At 35.7% G+C, this 23,162-nt stretch overlaps 3 protein-coding genes across 4 annotated transcripts; 2 read left to right on the top strand and 1 right to left on the bottom strand.

Annotated features, from left to right (window-relative positions):
- Window positions 1-399: 399 nt before the first annotated feature.
- LOC110722977 (coiled-coil domain-containing protein 186-like) lies at window positions 400-2,235 on the top strand. The gene has a single exon (XM_021902248.1). The coding sequence runs from the start codon at window positions 400-402 to the stop codon at window positions 2,233-2,235; it is 1,836 nt and encodes a 611-aa protein (XP_021757940.1).
- Window positions 2,236-8,442: 6,207 nt separating this feature from the next.
- On the top strand, window positions 8,443-9,173 carry LOC110722976. Its single transcript, XM_021902247.1, has 2 exons — window positions 8,443-8,633; window positions 8,717-9,173. The coding sequence occupies exons 1-2, from the start codon at window positions 8,443-8,445 to the stop codon at window positions 9,171-9,173; spliced, it is 648 nt and encodes a 215-aa protein (XP_021757939.1).
- A 10,755-nt stretch (window positions 9,174-19,928) lies between these two features.
- Window positions 19,929-22,140, bottom strand: LOC110723152 (transcription initiation factor TFIID subunit 15b-like). Of its 2 annotated transcripts, none has more exons than XM_021902475.1 (4): window positions 21,975-22,140; window positions 20,936-21,340; window positions 20,520-20,644; window positions 19,929-20,361 (listed from the first exon to the last, which is right to left on the bottom strand). In XM_021902475.1, the coding sequence occupies exons 2-3, from the start codon at window positions 21,328-21,330 to the stop codon at window positions 20,554-20,556; spliced, it is 486 nt and encodes a 161-aa protein (XP_021758167.1). In that variant the 5' UTR covers window positions 21,331-21,340; window positions 21,975-22,140; the 3' UTR covers window positions 19,929-20,361; window positions 20,520-20,553. The 2 variants fall into 2 exon arrangements, with proteins under 2 accessions (XP_021758167.1, XP_021758166.1); XM_021902474.1 differs by having other exon boundaries at window positions 20,936-21,342; window positions 21,978-22,134.
- Window positions 22,141-23,162: the final 1,022 nt, after the last annotated feature.

Below are 23,162 nucleotides of genomic sequence, written 5' to 3'. Positions count from 1 at the left end.
TTGTAATCATTGTGTAATTGGGTTTGGGTTGTGAGAGTTGTAAAGTGTGAGATTTGAGAGAGTTGTTTACACTGTACAAGTGATTCGGAGTAGAATCACAAAGTGTGAGAAACTGTGATTGAGGGATCACAGTTGGGTAACTTGAGTTCCTCACGGAACTTGAGTCTAGGCAACGTATTAGTGATTGTAAATCATTTTTACATAGTGAATTTATTCATTGCCTATCTCAGTGTCTTTTCTCTTAGTAGTAGATTTAATTCCGCAAAATTTACCATAGTCTACATACACTACAATTCACCCCCCCCCCCTCTTGTAGTATACATTGTTCTATCAATTGGTATCAGAGCAAGGAACTCGGAAAAGCAGGAAGCCCTGTCGAGTCAAGTTCCTGGAGGAACAATGTCAAAGGACGAGAGACTAGCTGAAGGTTACTCTACACAAAGACCACCACTCTTCAATGGGAAGTACTATGCCTATTGGAAGACAAGGATGGAGATGTTCATACAGTCCGAGAATTATCAAGTCTGGCGAGCTATCGAAGTAGGAGATTACGAGGTAACCAAGACCAATGCAGAAAATGAGGTAATTCCTAAACCTATCTCTGAATATGATAGAAATGACTTTGAGAAGAAAGAGATTAATGCTACTGCTAAAAAACTCCTAGTTTGGGGTTTAGGGCCAGATGAACACACTCGTGTTATGGGATGTAAAACAGCAAAAGAAATATGGGATTTACTAGAAATATCCCACGAAGGAACTCATGAAGTCAAACGTTCTAAAATTGATATACTGCTTTCTAAATATGAACGTTTTGAAATGGGTTCAAAAGAAACTATTCAAGAAATGTTTACTCGTTTTAAAAATATTACTAATGAATTAGTTTCTCTTGGTAGAGTTGTTCCTATGGATGAACAGGTACGCAAAATTCTAAGAAGCCTTCCTGAAGATGAACGGTGGAGAGCCAAAGTGGCTGCTTTGCAGGAATCAAAGGACTTTACAACCTTTAACCTTGAACAACTTGCAGGTTCCTTGATAACTCATGAGCTTCACCTATCAAACAAAAGTCAAGAAAGCTCAAAAAGCCGAGGAATCGCTTTAAAAGTTGCCCAACCAAGTGATGAGGATTCCGAATCTGGAGAGGAAGAAGCTGCCATGCTAGTCAGGAAGTTAAAAAAGTTGTACCGCAACAAAAGGTTTGGTGACCAAAAGAAAAGGAACTTCAAGAAGAACCAATACTCCAAGGAAACAGGAGGTTGCCACAAATGTGGGAACACAGATCACTTCATCAAGGAATGCCCTCTCTGGGAATCAGAAAAAGGAAAAGGCAAAATGAAGGAACACGGAAAATCTAATACTCCTAACTTTTCAAAATCTGATTACAGGAAAGCCATGATAGTTGCGTGGGGAGACACAAGTTCTGAGGATGAAGAAGAATCCACGGAAGAAGAGACGGCAAACCTGTGTTTGATGGATAAACACAGTGAGTCTGCTAAAAAGTCAGAGGAGGTAAATCTCGAACCTAAATTTCTGAAATCCCTGTCAAAAGACAAATTAATTTCTTTGCTCATAGAAACATTGGATGAATATAAAGAAATATGTCTTAAACTTGGACAAAATGAAAAAGCTCTAGAAATCTATAAGGATCATATGAAATATTTGAATAGTTCAAGAACAGATGTTCAGGGAAGATTCTTTGATTTGCTAGATAGAAACACTATGCTAAAAGAAACACTGGAAAGAGTCAAAAATGAAAATATCATGTTAAATGTTGAATTGACTCAGTATAAATTGTTATGCACTAACATTGATTCTAATAATGCTCTTCAATTGCCTTTAGTAACCTTTAATGATGATCTTGAAAATTTGAAAAAAGAATTGCAGGTTACTAAAGACAAAAATGAATCCCTTGAAAAGGATTTAGAAAGAGCTAGAAACAACAAAAGTGCAATCCACATGGGAGTTCCAAAGTGGATATCCGAAGCTCAAACCAGAAGGACAGAGGGTTTGGGTTTCAACCATAAAAAGAAGAATAGTGGTAAAAAGAAAAAGTACGTGGAACTCCCTAGTGAGACTGTGTGTTCCTTCTATGGCAAGTCAGGACGCAAAGACACTGAATGTAAAAGGAAGGAACTCAAGTCTGCTAAAAACAAGAACTATGTATGGCAAAAGAAAGTTAAGTCTACTGTGTCAACGCAGGAACCCATGAAAGATGGGGTTCCTGAATCTAACCCTTAGTTTCTTTTGCAGGTCGTAGTGAGGGGGAACAACCAATGGTACCTCGATAGTGGTTGTTCCAAGCACATGACAGGAGATGAATCAAGATTTCTCTCACTAACGGCCTATACAGGAGGAACAGTGACCTTTGGTGATAACAAGAAAGGCAGCATTGTTGCCGTAGGAAAAGTTGGAAGGTCAAGTTCCCAAGCTATTGATAACGTTTTTTAGTCGAGGGCCTCAAACACAGTTTATTGAGTATATCACAATTCTGTGATAAAGGAACATGAGGACTATGATATTGAAATTGGTCTAGTACGTCCTCGAGAGCAAGAAGAAGATGAAATGTTAACAAATAAGCAGCCAACTCGAGTAGTTGAAAATCAGGAGGAGGAACTTGATGTACATACTGAAGTTCCTTCGCATGAACAACCTCAAAATGAAGATACTGCCAAGGTTCCAAATCAAGGAGAAAATGAAGCAGAAGAAGCAACTGGCTTAGAAGATCAAAGCAACCAAGTTCTTGCCCAAACCTTCCAGCCCAAACCTTGGAAGCACCAAAAGTCACACCCACTGGACAAAATTATCAGTGACTTGAGCAAAGGAACTCAGACGAGATCACAAATGAGGAACTTCTGTGCCTTCAACGCTTTTCTATCTACTTTGGAACCTCGCAACCATAAAGAAGCCTTAGAAGACCCTGACTGGATTATAGCCATGCAAGATGAACTCAATGAATTCGAAAGAAATCAGGTATGGCATCTTGAACCTAAGCCCTTAAAATGGGTCTTTCGAAACAAACTTGATGAATATGGTACAATTGTAAGAAATAAGGCTAGGTTGGTTGTAAAGGGATATAACCAACAGGAAGGTATTGATTTTGAGGAAACATTTGCTCCTGTTGCTAGACTTGAGGCTATTAGAATTTTAATATCTTTTGCTGCTTTTATGGGTTTTAAACTGTATCAGATGGACGTAAAGTGTGCGTTTTTGAATGGTTTATTAAAAGAAACAGTTTACGTCGATCAACCCCCTGGATTCGAGAATCCAAACTTTCCAAACCATGTTTTTAAACTTGATAAGGCTCTCTACGGGCTAAAACAGGCTCCAAGAGCATGGTATGAAAGATTGTCTAAGTTCCTTTTGGAAAATGATTTTAAACGAGGAAAAATTGATAAAACTTTGTTTTTAAAATCTAAAGGAACTCATCTCTTAGTTGTACAGATCTATGTTGATGATATTATATTTGGTGCAACTAACGAATCTTTGTGCAAGTACTTTGCTGACTTGATGTGCAGTGAATTCCAAATGAGCATGATGGGGGAACTCAATTTCTTTTTAGGACTGCAGATCAAACAAACAGAATCAGGAATATTTATACATCAGCAAAAATATGTCAAGGAACTCCTGAAAAAGTATAACCTTGACAGCGCAAAGACTAACCACACACCTATGGGAACTAACTCTAGATTAGACGAAGATCCCTCAGGAACTTGTGTGGACTAGACAAAGTACAGAGGTATGATTGGTTCCTTACTATACTTAACTGCAAGTAGACCTGACATTTCTTTTAGTGTTGGTCTGTGTGCTAGGTTCCAATCAAACCCCAAAGAATCGCATCTAACAGTCGTCAAGAGAATACTGAGATATCTCAAAGGAACTGACGACTTAAGTTTATTCTACCCAAGAACTGACACATATGATCTTACAGGGTTTGCCGATGCCGACTATTCTGGGGATTTGGTGAATAGAAAAAGTACATCAGGTATGGTCTAATTCCTAGGATCTTGTTTAGTTTCTTGGAGTTCCAAGAAACAAAATACAGTTGCTCTATCCACAGCAGAAGCAGAATACGTAGCAGCTGCTGCATGTTGCTCACAACTGTTGTGGATAAAACAACAATTACGTGATTTTGGCATAGTTCTTGAATGTGTTCCAATATACTGTGATAATACAAGTGCTATTTGCATATCAAAAGATCCAGTACATCATTCACATGTAAAGCATATTCATGTTAGGCATCATTTTCTAAAAAACAATGTGGAAAAAGGCTCTATTAAATTAGAATTTATACAAACTGAATATCAAATTGCTGACATTCTAACAAAGCCTTTGAGTAGAGAAAAATTCGAAAAGATGCGATTGGAACTCGGAATGATAAAGCTGAATTGAGCAGTTCTTCTTGGAACCCCAAGGTATGTCTTAGTGAAACGACTGAGCATTGCTATATATAACCTTGGTGTGAAAAACATAATCTCGAATCTTGCAATGAAAGAGTGTGTAATTCTAATGAGTATGTGATCATATGATTATGTTGATGCAGAAGACAAATTGAGCCATATTATTTTCAAGTTCCTTTTATAAAGCTCTGTACATGTCAACCAGTATTTTACTTTGAAGTAACTTACTGAATTTTTTTTCTTTCGTAATTTTTATTTTTCTTTATTTTTATCTTTTTATTATTTTTGTTATCTTATAAATTTAAAAACAACAAAAAGATTTTTTTTCTCAATTAGATTTTATCTTATTTTTTTTTATTTTATCTTTAATTTTTATCATTGTCAAAATAAATCACAACCTTACCTCTATCCCACTAAACTCTCAACTGTCACCTATCTTTTCACCTCACTTACCACACGCACCCACTCACCTCAAAAACCCCAAAACACCAACCGTCACTTCCAACCTTCAAAGTTCCACCCACCTCTTCTATATTCCTGAAATTCACCCAACCATGAAAACCAACATCAATTCCAATCCTCTAGCACCAAGATCCAGACGGAACTCCACACCGGAGCTCCTTCCTCTAGCAATGGTAGTCACCTCCTTATCTCAAACACCAAAACGCAAGGCTACTCTACCCAAAGAAAAGCCCGGTAAAGCTAAAGTCCGTCGGACAGCACCACCATCGCAGAAAACAAAAGGGCCAAAACGAAAAATACTTGATTGGCTATGCAATTAACTACTCCTGGTGTATGGATTGTAAGTTCTCCGAAATTTTAGAGCTATTGGATTATCAAAATTGGATTTACTTGTTGGATTCGTGTGCAAAATCTCCAATTTACCCTAAGTTGATGGATGAATTTTGCTCCTCTTTTGTTTGTGTTGATGGTGTATGTAGTGCTACGGTTAATGATGTAGCTATTGAGTTTGATGAAATCTCTTTGGCTAAGTGGTTCAAAACCCCAAATTTTGGCTATCGAACATATATAAAAAATAAGCCAAAAAATACCGTAGATGGCCACCCCGAAACTGAAATCATATCCTTTATTGGAGGAAACCCAAAAATTACCACCACCAACCACAATGTGCTTACCCCAATTCACAAATTGCTATTCAATTTAATTTGGCGAGGTATTCTTCCTCGTTCACAGAAAAGAAGCACTGTTACTCTTTTAGATGCCTCTCTTATATATTGTTTAGGCAACAAAGTCACTGTAAATTTCCCTGCCTTGATGATTGCACATCTAGACCATTGCATCCCTGATCTTCATATTCCTTATGGTCCCCTGCTCACTGTGATCTTTCAGAAATGTCAAGTTCCTCTAGGAACTGCTGAGAATTACCCCTTGAAACCCGAAAACATACTTTCTGAAAAATCTCTTCTCAAATTGAGCCTTAAAGTAGTTCGTGGAAAAGTATGTTTTGTAAAAGATGCAAATTCTGAGGGAGAGGGTGATCAAACTGAGGGGGAAGTGCAAGAGGGAGAAAACAGTGAGAAAAAGATAGAAAAAGAAGGAGAGGGAGAAGCAAAAGAACAAGAGAGTGAGAAAGAAGAGGAAACAGAGAGTGAAAAAGAGGAAGCAGGAGAAAAAGAAAAAGAGACAGACACAATAGAAAAAGAGAGTGAGAGTGAGAAGGAGGAAGAGGATGATCAAGAGGAATTAATGAAAGAGTTGCTTAAGGAAATTGGGGGCTCTGTCAAACACACTGCCCCTGTAACAGGCAGAAGAAGGAGAAGTATCAGACTTGCTACATCTAAACCCAGAACCCTGCAATCTGAGACTGTTATTGTTGAGTTGGATGATGTTTCAACCAAAGTTTCTGAAGGAACTTCCACCCAAGTTTCTGAAAGAACTTCCACCCAAGTTCCTCAGGGTCCCTCCTCATCTGTTCCAGAAGAAACTCCATCACCACCTCCAATTCCATCCCCTGCTCACCAAACCACACCTTCTCCACCTGCTTCACAGCCTCGTACTTCTGGTCTCGGCTTCGGTGCTTTTAGCTCTAGTCCAAGTTCCTTGCAAATCCAGGAGGAACTTAAGCTTTTGTCCACTACACTTACACAGAGTATAACTACCCTTTCTTCTAAAGTGGATAACTTGGCTACTAAAGTTGAGGGGCTGCAAACTCAGATGCTTTCTCTGGAAGATAAAGTAAATGCTCATATGGACTCCTCAACTCAGGAATTCAAAGCTAAAGTGAAGCAAAGTTGTTACAAGACCATTCTTGATGCGATCAAGGATGTTACCTTACCATGAAGCTGCTACCATTTCCTAGCCCTTTGCAAAACAAACCTACCCCACTTTTTCTTGTGATTTATTAAACAGTGATATTGTCCTTCAATCTTATTTTGTTTGGTTTGTTTTGAACACTTTATTTTGTTTTTATTTCGGTTTGTATTAAACTGGCTAAGTTTGTCTTTGAATTTGATGTTTTAATTTTGGTTGCATATGAACTGTGTGCGCATGCTTAATCGTTCATGAATTCAGATTTACTAATCCCTCCGTAGTTTAGTACTATATATAGCATGCTCTCTCTATCATTTTGATAATGTCAAAAGGGGGAAGAGAAGAACAAACTCAAAAAGCCGGACTCAAACCGATTCCCTTCAAGTCTTCATCATTTAAGTAAAGGTATAAATTTCACAATTTATTATTTTCATGAATGATGCAGACTTCTTTAAACTTAGTTTTTTTTTATTGCTTTAATAATTTTATTGTTTCACTTAGTTATTGGTTACTCTGATTGCCTGGATGATTATTTTTGTTTACCCGAGTTTGTTTTAGTTTGTCATCATCAAAAAGGGGGAATATTGTTGAATTGACCACCTTAATATTTTAATGATTGACTTACGTAAAACAAACTCTGACTAATAATGTTTATAAGTCTTGGTTGAACAGAAAGATTCAGGTATACGAATATATGTTCCGGAGTAGGAACAACAGAGTTTGGAAGACTTGATGATGAATGCAAGCTTTCAAGATGTCCTCACAACTCTAGTATACTTAGTTATTCAGTGCATGAACTTAAGAAACAAAAGTGTTGGAAGGAACTCATGAGAAACTCAAAGTTCCTGATGGAATCTGGAATTCTTGAAATTACTTGACTGATGCTCAGAAAAGTGTTTAAACGATGGTTTTCAAAAACAGTTTTCATATCCCTTAATTTAAGGAAAAGATAAAATCAGTTTTGAAAAAGATTTATTTTATAAATAAATAAAATCAAAATAATTCATTAATTTAAAAGATAAGTTTTTAAATTAATTAATTATTTAGTTATCTTTTAATTAATAAACAATTATCTTTTTTAATTAATAAATAATTATCTTTTTAAATCCTTAACTGATTTTTGACTTAGTAAAAATAACTGTTTACTTAAATTAAGGAAGCACGTTGATTTAGGAGTCAAGCTAGGGAAATCATGTTCCTAAATTTCCTCAGCCTACATCCCAACTTCTCAGTTAAAGAGAACGTGGGATTAAGGGGGAAGTGGGAACTTGATGGAAGCTTGGTTTAACTCCTTATAAAAACAGATCAACGTTAAGTTTTGAAAGAGTGGAAAAACAATCTTAAGTATTCTGAGCATAGAGTTTCAAAGTGTTTAAAAGAGAAGTTCCTTCCATCCTTAGTCTCTTAAGTTCTTTAGAAAATACTTGTAATCATTGTGTAATTGGGTTTGGGTTGTGAGAGTTGTAAAGTGTGAGATTTGAGAGAGTTGTTTACACTGTACAAGTGATTCGGAGTAGAATCACAAAGTGTGAGAAACTGTGATTGAGGGATCACAGTTGGGTAACTTGAGTTCCTCACGGAACTTGAGTCTAGGCAACGTATTAGTGATTGTAAATCATTTTTACATAGTGAATTTATTCATTGCCTATCTCAGTGTCTTTTCTCTTAGTAGTAGATTTAATTCCGCAAAATTTACCATAGTCTACATACACTACAATTCACCCCCCCCCCCCCTCTTGTAGTATACATTGTTCTATCATTAGGCTTTATGGGACTAATGAGAAGATTGAAGAAAAAGTGGAACATTCGTGGGGAATTGTCATTGACTGACATAGGTTGTGACTACTACATCGCTAGGTTTACCAATCAAGCGGATTACAACTATGTTCTCACACAAGGCCCTTGGTTACTGGATGATAATTACCTCACAATTAGAAAATGGATCCCAAATTTTGTCCCGGATGATGGGTACGGATTCCCAATTTACCGGTGGAATATTTTGATATCAATTTTCTAAACAAAATTGGTTCAAAAATTGGACGGGTTCTTAGGGTCGATAAGACTACTGCTCAAGCTGAGAGAGGGCAGTTTACTAGAGTCAGTGTGGAAATTGATCTTTCAAAACCCCTTCTCTCGAAGTTTAGGTTGAAGGGAAATATTTGGAGGGTTCAATACGAAGGTATTCGTATGGTGTGTTTCAATTGTGGGAAACTTGGTCATGTTGCAGATGATTGTAAGCCACAAGAGGTTATGGCTAACAATCAAAATGTGAGGATAGAAGAGAATCCCCTATTTAAACCCAATAACAAACCAGAAGAAGCAGAGGACTTTGTTTCATGGATGCTAGTCAAAAAACCGATTCGAAAGTATGTTCCTCGTCAACCTAAACCATCTGGGAAGCCTGAGAAAGTAGCTAATGGATCAGTGGCGCGTGGAGCACAACAGTCTCATGGTGGAGGAAAGAATATTACCGAGAAATCTGGGCAGGGTCAAGATTTTCTGTTTTGAAAAGTCAAGAAGATATGCATGTCGAAAATCTTGGGGATAGAATTAAGGAAGTTGTTGATTTAGAAGATAATTCTCAAGCCTCTCAAGGAAATAAAAAGGATTCCTTCGATATTGGTCATCAAAATTCAAGGAATCCTAATATTATGGGGTTATATGGGAAAAATAAGATAAAGACAACTAAGGTTCTACAAAAAAAAAATCCAATTTCCAAAATTCTGTTTCGAAGATATACCAAGAAAAAAAACAAAATCTTCCACACAAGGTATGAACACACCACTCTCGGAAATCAATCCCAATTTTCCAAGTATATTCCCTACCCCACTTTTAGTTAGTAATCAAGGAAAGGAAAATAGTGAAGTTATTTTCTCAGCCAAAATTCAGAAGCCATCACAAGCTAACTCAGGGAATACATAAGCCTTCGATAAGTCCCAACAAGCTATTGCAAGCCAGACTATCGACAGCACCCATGTCTCTTCGACTTTCCCCGATCAAATTAATGATCCCCCCGGACAAAACCATTTGAGTGGGACAAACCATGGAGCAACCTTACATGGTCATAATGAACCCCCTGATTTACATATTAGAAATCAGGATAGAGACTTGGATTCTATCGGCATCGAATCCACCGGATTTGGTGATGATGATGGGATTTCCCAGTGAAGTCAACTGCGTTTTGCGATTAATAAGTCAAGCTTATATGACGACTCTACCTTCTATTCCTAGTTCCATGGAAGATAGTCTCCCAAATTTAGCTCCAGATACTTTACCAATCACTTAGCTTGCTTGGTGTGGAATGTGCAAGGTGCGGGTGACCGTAACTTCATTACTATCTTGAAGGATCTTGTACGAGACAACCAACCGGATGTTCTTGTTCTTGTAGAAACCCACATGGGTGGCGCCCAAGCTGATAAAATTGCAACCATTGTCGGATATTCTGGACATTCAAGGGTTGATGCAGTGGGATTCAGTGGTGGAATTTGGGTTTATTGGAGACCCGATAATGTGATTGTTGATCTAATCAGTAAACATAAGCAATATATATCAATGGATGTCTCTCGTGTGGGGGGTACTCCATGGTATTTTACTACAGTATATGCAAGTCCGGATCCCGCTCAGAGACATACGCTATGGCAGGAATTGAGAGATTTTTCTCGTACTCACAATAAGCCTTGGCTCATTGCTGGAGACTTTAACGACACAAGGTTTCCCTCAGAGCGTAACTCATCTTGCAGAGAAACTACAAGACAGTCTAAGTTATTTAATGAATGGGTGGAAGAGATGGACTTAATTGAAGTTGAGTTCATGGGTGCGGCACATACCTGGAGCAGGGGAAACAGAGAAGAAACTCGAAGAAGCGCGCCTCGATAAGGCGTTGTGTAATGATCAGTGGGCTTTATTATTTAACCAAGCCAAGGTTAAGCATCTTCCAGCTGTACATTCGGACCACTGCCCGATTTTCGTATCCCCCAATGGTTTTGTTCCTTTCTAGTCCTTACATCAACCTTTTTGCTTCCAAGCTACTTGGATGACTCATGAGAACTGTAAAGATTTTGTGACTGAGAAATGGGATGCCAATGGATCTCTCATGACATCCCTCTCAAAACTCTCTAGTCAATTACAATGTTGGAATCGAGATGTTTTTGGGAATGTGTTCAAACAAAAACGAATGCTTTTGGCAAGAATTGCGGGTGTACAGAGAAAACTTGCTGAGAAATCGGATAAAGGCCTGATAAAACTTGAGGCTCGATTGCGCAAATACCTGGATGAAGTGCTTGATAGGGAAGAGATCATATGGTACCAGAAATCTCGAATTGACTGGCTGAAAAACGGAGATAGAAATACCACGTTTTTTCACTTGAGCACAATCATTCGACGGTGGAAAAATAAAATTGGTGCGATTAAAAATGATAATGATGAATGGCTTAGAGACAAGCTGGAAATTCAAGAACACATTGTTCAATATTTTTCGAAGCTATTCACTGAAGAGGAGGAACCGACTGTATTTGATGTCCCTCATGACATATTTCCTGAGCTATCACCGGATGACTGGAACAAGTTGGTAAAGCCTTATTCCACAATTGAAATCGAGGAAGTGATAAAGGAGATGGGTGCTCTTAAAGCTCCGGGGCCCGATGGATTCAGGCTCTCTTCTATCAAAAAAATTGGGAAATTGTTAAAAGTACAGTGTTTAACACTATCATGCCTATATTGGAGGGTAAGGGTATCCCGGAGAGACTTAATGATACTCTCATCACTTTAATTCCAAAAATTGAAAATCCGGAATTAGCGTCCCAATTTCGGCCAATTGGACTATGTATTGTGGCATATAAGGTGGTTATGAAAGTCATTGTTAACCGTCTCAAGACAGTCCTCCATATCTTAATTAATTTCGAACACACAAGCTAGCTTAGTCCCGGGCCAGCAAGTTACCGATAATATTGTTATAGTGTAAGAAGTTATCCACACAATGCGAAAAAAGCAAGGAAAAAGAGGGTACATGGCCATCAAGAAGTTATCCAAAGTAATGTTTTTGTTAGAAATTTTCAATGTCAAAAATTAAAATATTTGACAAAAATGTTGGGAATATCCAAATATGACATAAAACTTTGATAGATCTCATAAAAATTTACCCATGTGTGCGGCCATGCCCATTTCATTAGGATTGGGCTGCTTCAAATTTTGAAACCCAAAAGACCCACATCACCAAAGCAAAGCAAGCCCAATTTGTAGTGAGCACATGCAGCCATGCAGGTGCTTATAAGAGTTTTCAGAAACTACATAGCTCAAGCTTTAATTTCCTCCAAAACTCTCTAATATGCTTCGCGTGAAATGGTGAAAATCATACTCAACGTGATCTTCAATTCTTCACATTCATTTATTAGTTCATCACGATTGTCACCTACTCACCTTCCCTTATACCTATCAAACAAGGTCTGATAAAAAATGAGTCATTTAGATCGGATTGGGTTGATTAATTTGGATATATTTCATACTTTTATGTAAGTTTGAATTATTCAGATTTAGTTAGGTCAGATTCGAGTTCAAATGAAGTTGATTTTAGTTTGATTAGTTTCATATTGGATCAAATTTTAGATTGGGGCATTTCTTTTATAGGATTGATATTTTTTGTTGGATCAATTTTGATCTAATAAATGTTTAGATCTTTGGTTTATAAGATTGAGCCAACATGTTAACGTATGAAAAAAAAAACGCTCGTTTTCCTAAAACATGACTTAGATAGTTAGATGAATGACTGCGTATAAAAGCTTGGCCAAAATATTTACCATTTTAGGTTTAAGATAATGACATTTTGTTTGGCTTATATGTGTCAACCTCTTCTTCACTAAGGGTTTATAGATAGACTTTAATTTGAAAATTTATCATAGTATACTATTGTTTCAATCGAATACCCATCCGTCATAGTTCATATTCCATTTTGGTCAATCTAGTTTAACATACCATTACATGCAATAGATATTTATAAAGCAACACATAGAATTTTAAATGTCAACCAGATTGCTAGATGGTGTATTTGTATGTGTCAACATAAGTTTTTCTAGAGCTAATCAAAGTGAGCCCATATCGCTAGCCCGGTCCCTTTTTAACTTTCTTGGAAGGACCTGAAAATGCGGTTTTATGCAATTTTAGTTGATTTTTTTGTGTGGCTCAAAAAGCTCGCCGACCCAGCTAATTTGGGCAGGTTTGAGCACATAAGTTACGGCCTGACGAATATTGGCTCGGCTTGAGACATGGGCTGAATTTTTTGGTCTTGGCCCGACTAGCCCAATGATCACCTCTAAGTTTTTCTCCCCTATGTAAGTCTATTGAAATACATACATTATTTACTACTCCGCATTATAATTTATAAAGTGTTCTAACATGCTTCCTTCTAAAAAAAAAAAAAAAAAAAAAAGGTTGTTTTAACATGCTTAATTAAACACGTCAAATTCCCTTAAAAATATGAATAAACACATCAAATTAGAAACAAAGGTTTTTTTTCTTTTTTTTTTTGCGCTTTAATACCAACAAGAATCGAACGATATGACATATTTGATAGCTCTAGTATATGCAAAACCTAAACTCCTAAAGTGACCTTAGAAAGAAGTAATTGGCTTTCGAGAAAGCTCAAAAGCAAAGGCCCTCAAGTAGGCAAAGCATTAAGCATATGGCATTGCTAGCAACAACAAACAATGCATAATATTATCATAAAATTGGGTCAAATACGGCCCACCAACCTAAATTAGAACTTTTATTTTTAATTTTTGGATTTGTAAAGAAAAAGAAGAGGGCAATAAAAATTCTCAAAAAGGATTAGCCATTTTCTTTTTTTCCTTTACATATAAAGACGAGAGTAAAAGCTACCTAGTTTTTGTTACCCATTTTGACCATCACAGTGTTAATTTTAATTTAATTAAAATTAATTAAATCAAAAGTCATAAATAAATTAAATAGAATAAAATCCACTGAATTCATACAAAACTTGGCTTGTTGCTTTTGTGGGCCTAAATTCGCATTTCTTAGTCTCATGATTAAAGTTGTGTTTAGTCTATCGCTTTCTTATCTCATCAATGCAATTTTATGTTTTAGACGTGTCCACAATATAAACTTGTATATCATTTATATTTGATTGTTTGTAATCACTTTGTTCCAACGAATTTGTGCACAAATTCGTCCTCTTATGATTTTAATCATTTTAAAATGATGGAAGATCTTCATTTTAGTTTAGCTACGTCAATTACTATCTACATTTAAATTGATGATTAGATTATCAGTTCAGATAATACTATTAACGTGACGACTAATTTTAAATAGAAGGTGTATAAGAAAGACAAAGAGTAGACGACTAAACATGAGAGCTATAATGCTATATGAGAGTGTGTATCAATGCTATTGTCTATTGAGGCAATAAGTTTCGAGATTGGAAATTTTTTGGCGATGAATAATAATTGTGTATCTAGCATCAGCTATAACACTGTCTCACCTTTTGTAATTTAGGATATGAAATGATTATTACATAAAATCTATATATGTTTTTATAAAAGTTTTGTTATGTAGAAATATTCGGATATTATTTGCATGGCACATGTTCAATCATACATGTAGGGTTCTAATACTAAGTTTATCACCTTAGTTTATTGGGGCCACATGTTGGGCTATTTTAATGATGTTCTTTACATATAGCTAGCCCATTATGGATTTCATTCTCAAAATATTTACCTTATATCAAGTTTTGTGGTTTAACTAAATCATCAATTGGCTCTCGTTCATCTTAATTTCATTTGAACATGTATACCTCTTATATGACAGTAATGACACCTTAAGTTACGTGAAAATAGGGTCGTCGATAATAGACAGAATGAAATACATGATCAATATGACAAGTTGATCGATCTACTTCTTAAAAGACTATTAGAATATGTCTTGAATTGATTTGTATCGTACAAACTGAACACCTCATTTAGTAGCATAAAAAAATACCACTAAATTAAATTCAAACACAAAATCGATAATTTATTACACTAATTTATGCATATAAAAGAGTCTTCAAGTTATGCAAAGCCACTTTAACGAAGCTACCTTATAAGAGCAAAGGGTAGCCCCCCCTAAAAATTGGACCCCAGTTGACATGAAATGAAATGATATGGTAAGATAGTCTTAAAACTACAAACGTCAATTGAGCACATGAAGCAACATAAAGCAAGCAATGCTCAAAGGTAGACAAAGAATCTTACTAAAAGTCATGTAACGGAGGGTAGTAACAACAACTAATCAATGGTTTTGGTCCACTTTTTGACCACTACTAACTTAACTAGTTTAAAGATTTACTATCTCTTAAGAGGTCAGAGAATGAAACCAGATAAAAGCAACTGCCCTAAAAGTTTTGGAATCCTATGTGATTTCTATATGTTTAATATGCCATGCAAAATCTTAATGATTGTAACTATATTGTTTTTTCTTTTCTTTTTTTTTTAAAGTGAAGTAATTAATTTATTCAATTGATCACTTTCTTATTGGAGTAATCAACTTAATTAAATTAGTGATTAAATACATAGTCTTGCCATAATAAGGGTCCTTAAGGAGGAAGTTTTCTCATAATATTTGTCAAATAAAGGACCAACTCAATCAAAAAGTTAAGCGAAATCATAATAGTTTGATATACTCTATTACAATGAGAGATGTTTTTAGATTTGAAATATTTATGTAGCATGCATGTGTCTTGCTACTCTTACTCAACTACAAAAATTTCACTTTGAACAAAGGGGTAGATGAAAGCTGAACTTGTTATCTTCTTTCAAGACTTGTTCTTGGTATTATGTCAAAGGAACAACTTGGTGAAAAGCTTAAGACCATATAATGCTTAGAGCCCCATGGTTGTTCATATATAACTCTGTCAATTTTGTTTAAAATATATACTTTGTCCAAATTTTTTGACTACGTAAATTAGAAAAAATAAATGTGAAAAAAGGGTTTCATACCTTCTTTACACTATAAGGGGGCCGACATACACAATGAAACCTAATTATTTCACCAAAAAAAAAAAAATACAATGAAACCTTATTTACTAAATTAAAAATATAGAGTAGATAATGCTCAAGGCAATTGACCTATAAGGAAATAAAATTAAATTATTTTTATGTTCAAAACAAATATAAATACTTCGTATATGTATACTCGTTATACAAAATTAAAATAATAATATAATCCTAGCTATATATCTATTATCTAAATCGATTAGTAACTCAATTATAACATATATACATGGAGAATATCATGACTCCTCACATCTATTAGAAGGTATCTTATTCCTACATGATTCGAATTGATCAATAAAAGTTTTTTTGGCTTATTTTGTTTAGATTTATCTCATTATAACTTATCTACATGCATTTTTATATCTATATTGTTTGAAATCATCTATATAAATAACCTTGTTTTCACAATAGAGAAAAATATTTTTCTTGAACTTATATTAATTAATTTTGAACTTATTTTTTCTAAAATAACTCAAAAAAAAAAAAAAAAAAGGTTAAATAACACGGGATTCAAGTCGAATCTTCCATTGACATGGGAGTTCTCCCAGGAAGAAGCACCTACCTAAATCAAAATAATTAGCCTAATAAAATCTTCTGATATATTCCTCTCAATGATTGTTGTTAACAAGATTTTTAAGGCTGACATTTCAATAATATTTAATTTGATACATCCTCAAGAAAAAGGCTCCCATGCTACTTGAACGTGATGTTATCTTAAAGAAGGAAAAAGAAGTTGTATTGTTGTAATAGTAGTGAGTTAGTGACACATACAATTGATGTCACGTACTCGATCTTAACATTTGTTTGTCAATCATTGTTCATGCAAATATAAATACTATTCCAAGTGAGATTTATTTTTTGGACAGAATAAATTAAAGGTACCTAGCTACCATATTTATACTCCGTATTATTAATTACTTGCACTTTTTCCTCCTAAAAATCCAACCTTTATTTTATTCTTCAAAAATCCAACCTTTATACCCCATCTTCTCCGATAGATCCATTACCTTGATGACCGGTTTTTATAAGTCATGTGCCACGTGTCAGTCATTAATTGGTCAATTAATTTTTTTAATTATTAAAAAAATAAAAAAAAAATAGAAAACCCAGCCCCATCACCCTCCTTCACTGACCACCGTATCCCCACCACCCAACGGCCATCAAACCCAGCAACCCCTTTCCCAACGGCCACCAGAAAATTAGCAACCCCATTCCCCATCGTCCATCGGCCACCGAAACCATGCAAACCCATTCCCATCACCGCCCATAATCACAACCCACAACACCCGCACGCACAACCCACTACACCAAATAACCACCATCACCACCAACCTAAACCATCAACTGTAGCACCACTTCGCCATCAAACCCAGCAACCCCTTTCCCACCATTCGCCACCCGCAATCACACATTCCCCTCGCCACCCGTAATCACCACTTCGCCACCCACAATCACCAAACAACCTTCCCTGACCACCCCACAATCAAACCCAGCCACCCTCTCCCTTCCCTGACCACCCACAATAACCTGTAATCCTCCCAACCCCCGGCGCTGGCCGCGCCCAGATCCCCCTCCCCTGGCGCTGTCGCCGACCCCTCTCCCCCACCGCCATCCCCTTCCCTCTTCCTCGGCAACCAGCGCGAACCCCCTTCCCCAAAACCATCCCTCCCACGCAAAACCACCAAAAACCCATCTCCCACGCTCGATTGCTCTCCTCATCGCACTATCCAAGTCCACCCCATCCTCTGTTCATCGCTGTCTTCGTTGTCGTCGAGGGTCGGTAGAAATCGGCGATTTCTGCGGTGTTGAGTGGTGGTGACGGAGGTGGGGTTGGTGGTTGAGGTGAGAGGAGTGAGAAAGAATAGGAGTGAAAAGGTAAAATGCAAAAAATAAAAATAAAAAAACTTTTTTAACCTGTTTATCAGGTTATAGGTAAAATGGACCTGTTGGAGAAGAAAGGGTATAAAGGTTGGATTTTTGAGGAATAATCAAAATGTTGGATTTTTGTAAAGAAAAAGTTGAAAGGTTGGATTTTTCTTTCCATTTTTCCTAAAAAGTATTATTTTATTGCCTCTGACTAATAATAATTTTGATTATTTGCTTTAGCAACAGATTCTATTTTTTTTTTCTCCACTTTAATTTTTGAAAATGGAATTAAAGGGGTGCACATGGTGGGAGGTAAATGGCTTTTAGATTTTAGTCCATCATATATACTCCCTCCGTTTCAAGTTACTCGCAACAAAGGAGGGGATTACGGACTCCTAGGCAAAAGATCTTAAAGTTGATTATTAAAAAATTAGGGATACACTTAAGTACTAATCCAACCCAAAACCAACACCTAGCACCACCACCAACAGTCCACCTACCACCAATAGTTAGCACCACCACTAACACCTACCACCACCAGTCCACCACCAACAGCTAGCACCACCACCAACACCTACCACCACCAGCCCACCACCGAGTACACCCGAAACCACCCAACACCACCATTTAGCACCACGAAACCACCCACCACCACGAAAACCAGCAAACATCGAACCCACTACAATCCACCACCACCCACAACCCTGAACTCAACCCACGAATCCGCCACCACCCACAAATCCATCGAATATCGAACCCACTACAACCCACCACCACCCATTACAACCGACGAACCCTAGCTAAACTCATAATCCAAAATCCACCACCACGAATCCACAACCATCATCTTCACGAATCCACAACCCATCGCGACCCACGAATCCGCCACCAACAAGGAATCCATAACCTATCACCACCCACAAACCCAAATTTCGAACCCCACCCACAAACTTAAATTTCGAACCCACCACCACCCCAAGTACCCAGATTTCGAACTCAAAACCCAGATTTCGAACCCAAAACCCACAAGCGAGGGCAACCGACAGCGGCGTGATTTCCAGCGAGGTGTTGCGGTGGAATTGAGGGTAGATCGGTGAAGAAAGAGAGAGAATTTCTGGGTATGGTGGTGGTGGTGATGGTGGTAGTAGTGGTGATGGTAGTGGTGGTGGTTGGCAATTGAAAGTGATGATGAATTTAGTTGGGAGGGGAATGATTTGGGTGGAAATGATTAAATGTAGAGTTTAAATTAATGAGATAAAAACAATAGTTTAATTAAGGTGTTTAAAAACAAAAGTAAGGGTAATTTTGTAAAATCACCCTTAAAAACTTACTAAAAAAGGAAAAAAATAACTTGTTGCGAGTAATGTGAAACACCCATATTTAGTAATTGTTACGAGTAATATGAAACGGAAGGAGTATAAGGTAATTTGAATTTTTTTTTTTTTTTTTTTTTTTTTACAAAAATATAAAATTATTAATTCTGTCAATTGGTATGAATTGTATAACTGGTTAATACTCCATTGGTTTTATAGTTTTTTTTTTCTATTTTTTGTTTAGTATTGTTTTATAGGGTTTTTACCACTTTTACTCTATTATGTTTTTTAAAAACTTTGTTATCTTACTCTAATTTGGCCCACTATATATTATGAGCTGGTTTTCTTTTATCACTCAACAATCTATTTCTCTTCTCAAAAAGGTATAACAAGTACCGCCTTATGTTACTTTATTATTCATTTCCTTAGTCTGCATTCAGGTCTATATACAGTGTTTATGATTTATTTGTATTATCCTAGTACTTTAGTTTACTAATTAACCCGGCCTAGTTAAGTCCCACCATATCCTCATAAATGGACTATGAGATGAATGATTAATTATCAATTCATGTAATATTTTGACTATTTATATTACATACACATTTACTATTGAATCAGTTCATCCTATTGCACATATAGTTGATGTTGATTATTAAGTCGGAGTAGCATTGAAAGCTATATTATAAACACTTTCATAGTGCACATTATATTGTATTGATACAATTGTTTGCCCTAAATACTAACTAATTACGTATATGTTGTTCTTATTTATTGATTGAAAGATAATGATAATAATGTGCAAATTGCATTGCATGAAGCGAAAGAAGAAATTGTGGTCCATAATTTAAATGTAACTTGCTTTAAACAACTTTGCAGAGATGTTCAGGGTTAATTGTTAAAGTCATGATTCAAAGCTTATTCCCATAAAGCAAAAGCAAAAGAATAATTCTTGAGAATTGAGGATTATTGCATACATTTTTGAAATTGATGCTAAATTATTATTACCATGATTATATTAAAACAAGAAATAAATGTAATAATTAAAAAGGATTTGCAAATATTACTAATAATATTCAAACTCTCATTGCATCGTAGAACATCAACAACTACATAAAGAGATGATGGCTGAGAGATTCTCTCACCAATTTAAAAAAAAAATTTGAAAAAAAAAAATAGAGAAATAAAGGGACAAATTAAAGTGACATGAGCTTAGACCACCAAAATAACTAGCTAGTTAAATAGATTATCATACTAAACTCATCAAAAAGTAACAAAATTAATAATAAGCTCATGAAGTCTAAAACTTCTAGTTTTTTAGCATGAATTATCTCGAATATGACCTAACAATGAAATTCAAAAAAGAAAGGAAAATCTAGAGGGAAATTAAAATTTTCGAAGTAGATTAATTTCATTCAGCCCTTCATGTAGTAACTTGATATTCTTCGTTTATCTTCGTATTTCCGTAGCATGCATTACCTAAAAGCCAAAACAAAACAAAACAAAACAAATGATCGATCAGCCTACAATATGCATCACAATTGCACATAGTTAATAATAATATTATTTTCAGACAGAGGAAATACGTACAATATCTAAATTAAAATAAAGCTAATTATTGAGGACATACTACATACCGTGAAATTTTTTGAAACTTAAGAACCGATGCATTTAATATGCAGAGTTACTGCCAGAGTCCCTTGGTTCCCTGCATCTGAAGCACTCGGTCCTGCTAGCAAAGTTGTGCTCGTTGCAACCCGACCTATAACGCGTTACAAGGTACGTATAGTATAAGTAACATGACATTCCATTTCTTGTACATAAAGTAATAATGATATATGTATACATACTACGTACAATAGTGTACTACATAGTACGCGTTACTTAGTTATTAATAACAATAGTGTACACATAATACGTACTAGTGTACTACCATAATTCTTATGATTAAAATATGGAATTGTATACGTAGTATATATTTTACTCGGTATAGTTTACTCTATGTAATTATAAGAAATTGTACACATACTAAGATATATAAAAGTTTACGTACCTAGTGCAAATCCAGTCACCGGATTTCCAACCGGAGCGGCCACTACCACCCGGTCCGCCACCGCCAAGACCGCTTCCGAAAGAGAAACCACGTGAGCGGCCCATGTCACCAGAGCCAGATTCCTCCTTGTAAGCCCCACACTTGAAGCAGCTAGACCTACTAGCAAAGTTATGGGCCCCACAATTGCCAATGCTACAGTACCAATCACCGGGCCTAACATCGGGCCCGGCAAAACCCCCACCAAAGGAGGGCCCACCTGACCTCCCTCCAAAGCTTCCGAAATCGCCGCCGCCTCGGCCATCAGGACGTTGGTCCCCACAACGCTGGCATGAATCCCTCCTCTGGAAGTTCAAGTGGCTGCATGACCTACAATTCCAATCACCTGGCCTACTCATGTTTTTTTTTACCTATTCAAAACAAAAAAATAAATATTCGGTCAACAACACTTCTAAGTACGTGTCACAAGCACAGCAATGATGTAAACGAATTTCAATTTAAATAATACTGAAACTTCTTTTCAAAAACTAAGTCACTAGTTAGGAAGCGATATGTTAATGTAAGATATAAAAACAAGAAAACTCTTCTTTATTGCCTCCAAAATTAGGTACTCATCCTTATTTTATGGGAATAAAAAAGATACAATATATAAGTATGTTTGTTTATGTAAGTGGAAAATGTTAGGAGATTCTTAGACAACGCAACCAAACCAAAATGGTAATCGTACAAAAGCTACTAGCCCATAGTTTTTCTATTGCCTTATTATTTTTGTAGTTTAAAAAAATATAAGTGGAAAATTATGTAATAATTCCACTGATTTTGTCATAGAAGCTCCTAAAGAGACCATTATCCCTTGTTTTAAGGTACAAAAAATAGGATTTATATCCTTAATTTTCAGAAAATGACAAATTTAGAAACCAAAAAAACTATAAATCCACCAACTTGCACTCATTTTTCTCCTTAAAAAAAATCATGAAAGAAGAAGACAATTATATGAATATAAAAAATAATAATAAATAAAGAGAGAGCTAGCTTAATTAGTTACCTTGGAGAGCTAGGAAATGATTAGAGATGAAATTTGTAGTTGGGGTTTAGAGAAAGGTAAAAGAAATTAGGGTATGAAAGAATGAGTTTGGTTTGTGAAGGGTTAAGCATGGTTTATATAACATGCAGAAATGCCTCGATTTTTGAGAAGATTTGAGGCAGCTGAAGAGAGAGAGAGAGAGAATGAGAAAGAATGTTCCTTTTCAAATGCTTGAGCTGGCTTCTTGAATAATGGGAATCATCACATTAAAAGTTCCTAACTATTAAAATATAAAACATAATTAGATAGATTTTTTATTTATTTGAAGTGTATAATTAGATAGATTGTGTAGCTAGACTATCGACGGACTCATATGAATGCAATTTACTCAAATAGTGATATCTGAAGTAAGGGTCTGTTCTCATTGACTAAACTCAGCTGAAATGAACTAAACTGAACTGAATATTTTATAAAAGAAGAAAATTAGAAGCTAAACTGAATTTCAACGTATGAGAACAGACCCTTAACTCTGATATGTACTTGAGATTAAGAGACTCGATTTTAAGGATTGAAATTTAACTGACTCAAATTAATGTGACCTGAAGATTAATATACTAGATATTGATTACCATATCGGCATATCATAACAAACTATCTCAAGATTAACATACAATAGAGTCATTTAAGACCTAATATACGAGTAAAGTACGTACTTAACGAACTATAATTTGATATTTAATAGATTACTCTGATTATTTTAACCAATTATATTCATCCATACGGTGTAGTGTAAGTTTTTTTTTTAAATATAATTTGGATATTTTTTTTATAAGTTAATTAAAAGAGGGTTTTTAAGGGGTCAAGTTTATCTTGCTTATTCTAGATAATGGCAAACTTCATTTATAAATAAAAGCATTGCAAATTAATTGAGTTTTATTATAAAACGACATTAAGAGTAATATTTCGTAATAATTTACTTCGTGTAAGTCATTTTAAGTGGTACAAAGTTATATCAATTATCAAATAATTTCTTTGATTTTTTGAAGTGTAACACTTCAATTCTATTAACTGATTTGTCGAGTACAATTGTACTTTGTATGCAATTAAAGGAGCACGTACGTAGTAGTATGGCTAAATACGTAAGTGAGTATATGAGATTAGATTCCAAAGATGAGATAAAATGAATTTTGAATTCTGAAAAAAAAG

This window comes from Chenopodium quinoa, unplaced genomic scaffold (genome assembly GCF_001683475.1).
Source record: "Chenopodium quinoa cultivar QQ74 unplaced genomic scaffold, ASM168347v1, whole genome shotgun sequence".
In the NCBI taxonomy this organism is placed as follows: domain Eukaryota; kingdom Viridiplantae; phylum Streptophyta; class Magnoliopsida; order Caryophyllales; family Amaranthaceae; genus Chenopodium; species Chenopodium quinoa.
This window is presented reverse-complemented; position numbering and strand designations above follow the sequence as displayed.